The sequence below is a fragment of the Macaca fascicularis genome, chromosome 3 (genome assembly GCF_037993035.2).
Source record: "Macaca fascicularis isolate 582-1 chromosome 3, T2T-MFA8v1.1".
In the NCBI taxonomy this organism is placed as follows: domain Eukaryota; kingdom Metazoa; phylum Chordata; class Mammalia; order Primates; family Cercopithecidae; genus Macaca; species Macaca fascicularis.
The window spans coordinates 15,007,824-15,018,529 of record NC_088377.1 but is presented as its reverse complement, the minus strand read 5'-3'; the positions used below and the strand labels follow the sequence as shown (position 1 = coordinate 15,018,529).

The following is a 10,706-nucleotide window of genomic DNA, read 5'->3' as shown; positions in this document are numbered from 1 at the left end:
GTGGCACCAAGGGTACTCCCTCAACTCACACCTGCGGCCACATTTGGAAGGGGAAATCCTTATGACCCACTGATGTAGGAAGAAAAAGTGAGCTTGGATCTTGGATAATGAATGTGGACAAAAATGGACACTGACTGCACTACAGCTGTACTCAGGATGGGCTGAAAGACAGCATCAAGGAGAAACCCTGATGGGCGGAGCTTCATTGGTGCACCAGGTCATCTAGTTGGTTTACACAGAGAATACGTATCTTCCCCCTTCCCTCCCTCCTTCTCTCCCTCCCTCCCTGCCTTGTTGCCTTTCCTTCCTTCCTTCCTTCCTTCCTTCCTTCCTTCCTTCCTTCCTTCCTTCCTTCCTTCCTTCCTTCCCTCCCTCCCTTCTCCTCCTCCTCCTCCTTGTTCATCATCTACTGATCAATGTGTCTATTGATCTATTAATCACCTATCTATCTAGGTATCATCTATCTCTCTATTTCTTTATCTGTATCTATTAATTATCTATCATCCATTGGTCATTCATTATGTAGCTGTCATGTATCATCCTTCTTTCTATTGAATCTATCATCTATTTCTATCGATCATCTGTTTATCATCTACTTATTGATCTGTCTCTTTACCAATTATCTATTATTGATTGGGCACAGTGACTCATGCCTGTAATCCCAGCACTTTGGGAGGCTGAGGAGAGATGATGGCTTGAGCTCAGCAGTTTGAGACCAGCCTGAGCAACATGGTAAAACCCCATCTCTACAAAAAAAGTACAAAAAAAAAAAAAATAGCCAGGCATCATGGTGCATGCCTATAGTCCTGGCTGTTTGGGAGACTGAGATGGGAGGATCACTGGAACCCGGGAGATTGAGGCTGCTGCAGTGAGCCGTGATGGCACCACTGCACTCTAGCCTGGGCAACAGAGCAAGACACTATCTAAAAAATTTATCTATCTATCTATCTATCTATCTATCTATCTATCTATCTATCTATCATCTATCACTATCTTTCCACACACATGGACTCATTAGCAGTAGCACATGGCTTGGGCAGTTGATCAGGGGCCCGGAAGGAGGGAAACTGGAAGGTGAGGGTTGAGGAGCAGGCCTAGGATAGTGGCATGCTCTGCATGGGAGTGAACCCAAAGCCTGCAGATGTGTGTATTGCATGCTAATGCTCAGCAGAAAGCCTCCGTCACGGAATGAAAAAACCCGGGACAAACAGGACTTTTCACCCATTCACTCTTTGCTTTATTTTAAATGTATTGTTTTCAGATTTATGTCCCAGACACTTTTTGCTCTGATTTAAGAATGCCGTGCTAAGAACAATAACCAAAATGGCTTCTATTTTCATAGCATATGCCCATAATTTGCCACACTTTACCCTGGCAGCAGTCCTGGGACTTAGGAATGACAGGGAGAAGTTCTTCCTTTCCAGATGGAGAAAACGGATGCTCAGAGATAATAAACGCCCTGCCCAGGGCCACGGAGGCAGCTGGTGAAGGAGGTTTGGCCTCCAGTCCTGCATTCTCTTCCCGGTTTCTTGGGCCCCTCTGGGCAGCGGAGGGAAAGCAGAGCCGAGTTGACCAGCAGGGGGCGCCGGCCTCTTTTTGTCTGCATCTGTCCACCTGGCTGTGCCAGGCAGGCTTCTGCAATCAGCCCGCGTGCCCAGTCCTGGGATTGGTGAGTGGGCTCAGTTCCAGGGTGCCCTCCGCCTCATTGCATCTCCACCTGCTGGCCACACCGGAGACCATGCTCTGTTGTATGCGCTCACTTCTAAGTACCCCCAGACCCCTCGCTGCTGCAGGCTCTACTCAATCCCTACTAAGAAACGGATGGGAGTCAGCACGCAGCCAGAGGCTGTAAATAAGCCTCAGTGCTAACAATAGCCTTTCCTTCCCTGCCATAATACAAATGTGGAGCTTGTCGTGGAGGTTCCTGTTTGAGGCATGAATATTGATCTTTTGCCATATGTCTTTATGATGTGTGCTTTCTCCAGCAGGACCCGGTTTTGTTGCGTTTCTCCTTTCTGCCTTCTCATTTATTATGGTCGTCCGCTTCTGCAACGAGAGACCCTGTGAATTACAAATTTAGTCAACCACAACGAATTTGTGTTGAGCACTCCCCAGGGACCAGGCACCAGGCATAGTGGACTTAACCAAAGTCCCAGCCCTCATGGAGCAGACATTCTAGGGAAGGAGCCAGACAACAAGCAAAACAAAGAGGGAAATGATGTAATTTGTCAGATGGCAACAAGTGCTGTGAAGGAAAATAAAGCAGGGAAGGGGATAAGGAGGGGTACAGGGGGATGGGGCGTAGCCCAGGGGAAATTGGCATCAGAGAGAAAAGGTCAGAGAAAAGGCCCACAGAGAAAGTGACATTTGAGCAAAGACTGGAAGATGATGAGGAAGCCAGCTCTGTAGATATTTCTTGGAACAAGATTCCAAAAACATAAAAAGAGCCCACTGAGGGAGTGGGTCCCACACACAGGTCAGTGTGACTGGAGGGCAGTGAATAGGGGGAGGTGAGATCAGAGCCATGATGGGAGGAGGGAAGAGAGATGAGCCCTGGAGGGTGGGAAGCAGATTGTGCTGGGCCTCGTCGGGCCACAGGGATGATGTTGGTGCCAATGTAAGATGGGAAGCCACTTTTGAATGAGACATGCATACAAGGGGAAATGGTCAAGATCAGTATGTGTGATGGCCTCTTCCTATAGAATATTTAAAATTCCATTCCTTCTCAATAGCCTCTATCTGGGATTTAGAGGAAGAGTCCACACACCAAGATGTCCTAAAGCCCTGGGCCCATCTTAGTTGGGAGGTGGCAGGTACATTTTTCTTACTGAAATAGCCGTTATATTCAATTTTTGGAGACCAACGGAGGTACAACTGTGATGAGTCCTGTGAGAAGCCATCAACATCTTGTTTGAAGAATGCACCTTTTTCTTCTTGAATATCAGCTCAGTGGCTGCTGGGAAGCAGCTGCAGGAGGTTGGCCTGGTGTCACCACCCGTACACCATCATGCTGCAGCGCCACAACCACACAAAGTCCAGCAACTCTTTCCTCTCCCACACGGACAGATTAAGAGTTGAGATGAAGCTCCGCATTGCCATTGCTGAACGTGTACAGTGTACCGGCATGCATGGGTGTTGGGATACAAAGTCCCCTGCTTCATGGACATTAAATGAGAGAGAGAGAGAGAGAGGAGAGAATGAACACATAAACAAGTGAATGTACATTCTTCTGTTAGCTAATGATGAAGGACATGAAAAGTTGAACGTGGCGATTAGGGACCCTGGGACAGTCTGCCTGATTTCTCATTTTCTGATTGAGAGAGCAGAGCTCTGAATGAAGCGAGAAACTTCAGCGATGTTGAAGAAGCGTGTTGTTGGCAGAGTGTCATGAACTGAATGTTTGTATCCCCCCGGCCCAAGTTCATTCGTTGCAGCTGTGACCTCTGATGCGACGATATTTGAAGGTGAGACCTTCGGAAGGCATTTAGGCTTAATTGAGGGCAAGAGAGTGGGACCCTCATGATCTGATTGGTGTCCTTATAAAAAGAAGAAGAGACCAGGGCTGTGTGTCTTTCTGCCACGAGAGCACTTGGCGAGAGCACTCGTCTGTCAGCCGGGAGGAGAGCCTTCATCAGGAACTGAATCTGCTAGCACTTTCGTTCTGGACTCCTCAGTCTCCATCATCATGTGAGTCAACTCCTGAGAGTAAATCTCTATATATACATATCTGCTGGAACCTAAATCTTGGATTCTCCAGAACTACGAGAAAGAAATGTCTGTTGTTTAAGCCGCCAGTCTAGGTGTTTCGTTATGGCAGTCTGAGCGGACCAAGACACAGAAGGAAAGGCTTTGAAGCGGGAAGAGCTTGGTGTCTGGCTCCCAGGAGGTGACAGTAAAGAGGGAGGCAGGGCCATATCATGATAAAGTGTTTGGGGAATCTTTTCTGCAGGGGTCTGTTGAACAGCTTTCGAGTGTAGGGAAGTGATATGATCCGTTTCCCTTTTTTTTTTTTTTGAGATGGAGTCTTGCTCTGTCGCCCAGGCTAGAGTGCAATGGCATGATCTTGGCTCACTGCAACCTCCACCTCCGGGGTTCAAGCAATTCTCCCTGCCTCAGCCTCCCAAGTAGCTGGGATTACCGGTGCCCACCACCATGCCCGACTAGTTTTTGTATTTTTAGTAGAGATGGGGTTCCGCCATGTTGACCAGGTTGAACTTGAACTCCTGACCTCCGGTGATCTTCCCTCCTTGGCCTCCTTAAGTGCTGGGATTACTGATTCCCATTTTGAAGAACTGGTTTTGGTTTTGGCGTGGAAGCAAAGGATGCCACTTAGGAAGTGAGAGAAAGGGTCACAGGTGGGTATAGGATTTGCTGGTGGGTTGGATATGAGGATCGAGAAGCAGAGGAAGCAAAGGATGACTGCTAAATTTTGGGGTGATTTGGGTGAAGCTTTAGGAAAGAAGTACAGAAGTACAGAGGGTTGACCACAGGACTCTGGTTTCAGGGAAGAGATCCAACCTGGAGATCATGCTTTTGGATTCATCAGTTACCAGGGCAGTTGCGCTGGTGGACCTCTGGGGCATTCTTGAGTGACTTCTCTTAGTTTATGATGATGATAGTTGTACTGACGGAAGGTGTGAAAGCCAAAATTCACCTAGTACTTATAAGGTGTCAGGCACTGATCTGAGCGCTTTGTGTGCATAATCTGATTGACTCCATACAATTCCTTAATATCCCATTTTTGCAGCTTAAGGAAACTGAAGCACCAAAAGGTAAGTGTCACGACTCGTTTTTAGAGAAGCGTTTCATTGTGGGGGTGCAGCCTACTCTGCAATAGCACACTGGGCTGCCTTTGCACATGAGTCTTTATGCCCGAGGAACCCTTTCTTCCTCAGCCGTTGCATTGTGCACATTCAACAGCTGGGTGTTGTAAAAGAATAATGCTTGACATGAACTCTGGGGACACGGGTTCAAGTCCAGTCTGTTATTTACGGGACGCTTTGTTTTGGGAACATGAACATATAGAGTTCACAGGATGTTTTTCAGGCGAAGTTGATCCATGTCTGCCGTCTTTGCTTTGCCATCCGTTCCTTCTCCAGTTACCAGCCGGCTTCTGCCAGCCTAACCCCTTCTAGCCAACTCTCATTTCCTGGCTGTGCCAGCCTGATTACTTCTAATTGTCTTTGACTGCTTCCAGCTGGGTCTTCTAGCTGGCGTTCTGTGAGAGCACAGAGGCAGTCTCCCAGCCATATGGGGCGAGGAGATGGGGAAGGAAAAGGGAAGGAAGGAAGCAGCTGGTACAAGTCAACTGAGAAAGCTTCCCCAGGCTTCACAGCCCACTGGGATTGGTCCTGTTTCTGAAAGGGTTAACTCATCCAAGTTAGAGAATGACCCATCTTTGACAAGACAAACAATTATATTTGTTGATCCCCAAAGGCAACCAACAATGCAACTAAAAATGCTTTTAGGAAGTCACTGGTAGCTTGTCTCCCCCAGGACTAGACGAGGTCTTGCTCTCAGGAGTAGTAAAACTCCACTTCAGAATCAGTGAATGATTACTTTCATTCATTTATTCAACAAATATATACTGAACAATGATCATGTCTCAGACACTGTGCTAGATGCTGTAGGGTAAATAATAATGAAATTAGACACAGCTCCTGTCCTCAATGAGTCTAAAAGAGAAGAGAGCCATGGATAATAAGTACTACAGGACATAAGGGGAATGTGAAATGACTATATGAACTAAGAGACAACAGACGCAGATGGGCTTCTTGTAGCTTATTGGTTGGGGAGGGCTTCATGGGAAAGGGAACACCTGTGCTAGGTGGAAATGAGTTGGTGACAGCAGATTGGGGGTGGGCGAGGCACAGGCAAAGGTGTGACAGTACGGAGGCTCCATCCCAGCCAAAGACAGCTGAAATATAGCGCCCGCCCCCACCCCCCACCCGGGAACTCCGCAGGAGAATAAGGCTAGAAATTTAGTTTGGGCTGATTAGCAGAGAATTTTCAATGTTGCATTACTGTAGCATTGAATAATCAGATGCTTTCTGCGCACTGAATATGAGGGCAATATATTGTGTACCAATTTGTTTTACATAAAGACATTTCTGGAGTGATATCTTGTTAAACAGGCCATTTCAGAGACTAGGACTTGTAGTTCAAAAATCAGTTACAAAGGGGACGCACGGGTAGGATTTGAACTTCTCTTTGGCATCCATCCCAGCTTATGGAATTAGCAGTGAACTTGAATCAAACCCAGGCAGCAGGCTTGAAAAAGATTTAATGGGCCTGGATTTTCTCTCTTCTTCACCCCTTTCCTGACCTCTACCCTGAGAGGATAATTAAAAGGAAAGAAAATCTCTATTTCATTGTGAACGTCATCCACCATTTTTATGAAATTTCTTTTTTAGACCATAAAGATACTTTGGGGAAAAGTCTCTGAAATTTGCCTTAAACTTTAATAAATAAATCTCTAAATTTTCATAAACAATGCATGTCCTAACATTAAAAAAAACATACTCTATTAACACAACATTGGGTGGACTCCCAAACTGTTTCTGATGGAAGATTCAGAGTGTTTTTTTGTTTGTTTTGAGACTGAGTCTTGCTCTGTCGCCCAGGCTGGAGTGCAGTGGCAAGATTTCGGCTCACTGCAACCTCCACCTCCTGGATTCAAGCAATTCTCTGCCTCAGTCTCCCAAGTAGCTGGGATTACAGGCACCCACTACCAAACCTGGCTAATTTTTGTATTTTTAGTAGAGACAGGGTTTCACCATCTTGGCCAGGCTGGTCTTGAACTTCTGACCTCGTGATCAACCTGCCTCGGCCTCCCAAAGTGCTAGGATTAGAGGCGTGAGCCACTGCACCCGGCCTGAGTGGTTTTGACCCCAAAGTGAGCTCCATATTCCTCATTCTTTAGACAGTTGCTGGACATCTATTCTGCTGGCACCATGCTGGTCACCATTCCCCTCCCATGCAACTGTCCTCTTAAGATTTGATTACTGAATTAGAGACATTAAAAGGATTGAATGAACCTTACTGAAATAGTCAAGGGTGGTGGGAGCAAAGAAGTGCCTTAAGCACAGCGAGAAAAACATTTTAAGCTGTATCCTTAATATTGGTAAACGGGAACAATGAGACAGAACAACAGAAAACACAGGTTCTGTCATAATAACGGAGGCTGGTGACTTGGAACAGGCAGGTAGATGAATATAGTAGCGTATTTAAAATTAGACCTATTGAAAGCAGGCCTTTCTCTGGGTCCCTCTTCAGATGGGTCAGCGAGCCCCCCAGACACTGGATTGATGACAGCTGTTGTTACCCCCATATCCCCCACCCCCAGTCTCAAAGCAGTGCTATGGGTCGATGCCATACTTGTTTACTCAGGAATAAACAATGAAAGGAACTTTGTTAGGACCCAATCCTTCCTTTCAGCTCTGATGTTGCACGATCGGGGTGAAGTTTCCATCAAATGCGGGTACCTCAACAGGTAGCATTTTGTAAATGCCTCCTCCTACCTACCCTCCTGCTTCTCCCTCACAAGATTCTTCATTTTCGGTTTGAGAAGATGTTGGGGATCCTGGAGAGGTACCAGTGTCGTCAGGGCAGTTGCAATTGTTTATGCGATAAGCACAGTCATAGCGCTTGCAGAACAAAAGCATCGAAGAAAGGCGAGCGCCGGTCCACCTCCTGCAATCACGGGCATCATTTCAACGGCAGGCAAAGAAGGTGTAAGCTACAAGCAGAGGCAGCAAACGCCCTGGTTCCTACGTTGCTGCTGCTACTATTATTGCTGTGGCTGCACCTCCTCCAACACAGTCAACCAGCCTGCGTGCGAGCCCAGGCAGACGCCTGGCCACCTCCCCACCCTTTCTTCTAGCCATCCATCTATCCTTCCACCCCAGGTCCAGGGAGCCCTACTGTGTGCCGGACCCAGGGCCGGGCAGGCAACCCGATCCACAGTCAACGGAGTTCGAGAGCCTTCCCCCTTCCCCCGCCCCGGGTGGGTGCGGCCAGTGGGGGATTTCACCGCCGAAAGGTCCAGAAAACCCAAGCACAGAATCCGGGCGAGAGGCGCAGCCGGAGGCGGCCCGACCTGGGCGGCCCGGGAGCGCGCGCCTCCGAGGCCGCGCAGGATCTCCCAGTCTGGCGCTCAGGTGGCTCCTGCGTCCACTCCGCCGCTCCCCTCCCCGGGCCCTCCCCTCTCGAGCGAGGGTCGAGTTTGACTGTGGCGCGCGGGGAAGGAGGGGCTACTAGGGATTTGAAAGTGCACGGGCTGCGGAGTGGAGCTCGCATCTGTTCCCGCCGCCCGCGACCGGATTAAATTTCTGCAAATTCAAACTGAATGGGGCTTTCTTCTGCTGCCTTCCAGAGGGCGCCTGCAGCCCGCCGCGCGCTTCTCTTCGGCGGGAGCTGCCGCCCAGCGCACGGCTAGGAGCGATCGCGGGAGCCGGACCCGAGCCCGTGCGGGCCAGACGGCGGCGGCGAGGCGGAGGCGCTCGGGCTCCGGGACCCAGGCACCCAGGCACCCGGACCCCGGGACCCAGGCGCCGCCGGACCGCGCCCCACCCTGCGCGCCCGAGCAGGACGACTGTCATTAGCCTCCTGGACGGGACCCGGGGCGGAATCCTGGTGTCCTGAAAGGGGCCCGGGCGACCCTCCGAGGAAGAACTTTTGGGGGCGGGGTCCCCGCTCCCGCGTCCCCTGGGCGGCCGCTATTGTCTGCGCGCCACGCTTGGCGGCGCGGGGGGCGTGATCGCGGCGGCCCCGGGCGCGGGGTGCGGAGACCCGGGCGGGGCTGGGCCCAGGGCGGCGGCGGGAGAAGCCGAAGGAGCCGGGGGAGCCGAGGAGCCTGAGGAGGAGGAGCTGCGAGCGCGGGAGCCCAGCCTGAGCCGCGCGGGCCGCGGGCGAGCGCGATGCCGGCGGCGGCAGGGGACGGGCTCCTGGGGGAGCCGGCGGCGCCTGGGGGCGGCGGCGGCGCGGAGGACGCGGCCAGGCCGGCGGCGGCCTGCGAGGGAAGTTTCCTGCCGGCCTGGGTGAGCGGCGTGCCCCGCGAGCGGCTCCGCGACTTCCAGCACCACAAGCGCGTGGGCAACTACCTCATCGGCAGCAGGAAGCTGGGCGAGGGCTCCTTCGCCAAGGTGCGCGAGGGGCTGCACGTGCTGACCGGGGAGAAGGTGAGTCGCCTGGGCGCCGTGGGGCTGGGGGACAGGGCGGGAGTCGGCGGCCAGGACCCCGCCGGGAGCACTGCACTGGGAGTCCCATTGCACAGTCCCGGGCCGAGCGCCTTCCCCTTCTGCCCGGCTTTCCTGTTGGGTTAAAAGAGGGGTCGAGCCAAACGCGCACTCAGCCCCTCTCAGCCTTTCCCGAAGGGCGGCCTGGGGTCAGCTGCCCGGGGGCTGGGGAGGGGACGGCAGTGCCGGGGGAAGCGTCCCGCGCGGCAGTTCTGCAAGTGGAAGGGCGCCGCCTGGCGGACACCAGCGCCGGGGGCGGGATGGGGCCTCTCTGCCCTCCGGGCCGGCAGGGGCTGCGGATCCGTGGCGAGGCGGGAACCAAGGCTAGAGGAGTTGGGCTCTTATGTCGGGGGCGGGGGAGCCGTAAAGCTAACAGCCATCCTCTGGGGGAGCTTAGAGTCTGATTCCCGTCCTGGGCTCTGGGAGGAGGTGAGGGAAGGCTGAGATCCTGCATTCCTCCCCACCTGTGGACTCCAGCAGCTAGGGAATTTTTCGTGCTCAGGCTAGCGTTTGTGCTTCCGCCCTCCACCTGTCCATCCCTCAACCTGTGCTCCTCTCCATCCACTCAGCCTTCCCACCCCTGCCGTCCATACCACCCACCATTCTCATCCCCGCCGTTCTCAGCCGCTTCTCTCCGTCTCATCCCCTTCTCTCGGTTCCCCCAGCTCCTCTGTGCCCTCCAGCCTCAGGGTGGGAGCTGCAGTGAAGACCCTGCTACTGGCAGGAGCAGAACTACAGACACCTCCCCAGAGATTGGGAGATGCCTTCTTATCTTTCTAGAAGAGGGGAAGGGAAAGGGGACCTCCCCGAGACCGAAAGGGGCGCCTCTCCAGCCTTGCTGGAAGTTAGATGATTGTGAACCCTTGCCCGGCGAGGGGCAGGTAGATGGAAAGTGTCATTTAGAGCTGTGAGAAGAAACCCAAAAGCTGGTGGCTTGCTTTTGAGGCCGGGTCACCCCAGGCTGGAGCTGCCAGAGCTCAGAGCCAATCCAGGCTGGAGCTGCCCCAAGCTCCTGTCATCTCGGGCTCAAGGCTGCCCCCAGGCTGGGGGTGGCTCAGCCCTGGAGGGGGACCCGCTCCTTTGTGTGGTCCGTGGGTCAGGGAGGCGTCAGCCGCAAGGAGGGAAGGCGGAGTTCACTTCCCAACCGAGCCGGTGGCCTGGGAGCCAAGCCCTCTGCCTTCCTCCTGGGGACCTCTGCCCAGCCTAGGGCTGCCCTGTGAAACCCCTGGTCACAGGGCCAACCTGCCCTTTTTGCCTGTCACCAGCCTCACCCCACCTTTAGTTCCCTCCCCCCATTTCCCCACTTTGTCTTGGAGCCTCTTGCCTGTGAGTGCAGGTCTCTGTCACCCTTGTCATTTTCCCTGTATTCCCTACAGCCGTTCTGAGTGAGCACCCCTTTATTATGGGTACGTGGGGTTAGAGTGAGTAGTTTTTAAAAGTGCCTGAATTCCCATGCAAAAAGGGAGTGTT

The 10,706-nt window shown here is 52.5% G+C and overlaps 1 protein-coding gene and 1 long non-coding RNA gene across 4 annotated transcripts in view; one reads left to right on the top strand and one right to left on the bottom strand.

Annotated features, from left to right (window-relative positions):
- Positions 1-1,220: 1,220 nt before the first annotated feature.
- On the bottom strand, positions 1,221-8,202 carry LOC135970018 (uncharacterized). 2 transcript variants are annotated; one of them, XR_010585393.2, is made up of 2 exons: positions 7,525-8,202; positions 1,221-2,061 (listed from the first exon to the last, which is right to left on the bottom strand). It is a non-coding gene; the product is annotated as an uncharacterized lncRNA (long non-coding RNA). The 2 variants fall into 2 exon arrangements; XR_012432061.1 differs by having other exon boundaries at positions 1,221-2,046; positions 7,525-8,179.
- A 582-nt stretch (positions 8,203-8,784) lies between these two features.
- The window catches only part of HUNK (hormonally up-regulated Neu-associated kinase), a 127,347-nt gene continuing 125,425 nt past the window's right edge, over positions 8,785-10,706 (top strand). For both annotated transcript variants that reach the window (XM_065541420.2, XM_045389239.3), the window contains exon 1: positions 8,785-9,179. In XM_065541420.2, coding sequence (XP_065397492.1) covers positions 8,919-9,179 — 261 coding nt within the window. In that variant the 5' untranslated portion in view covers positions 8,785-8,918. The remainder of the gene's footprint in view (positions 9,180-10,706) is intronic.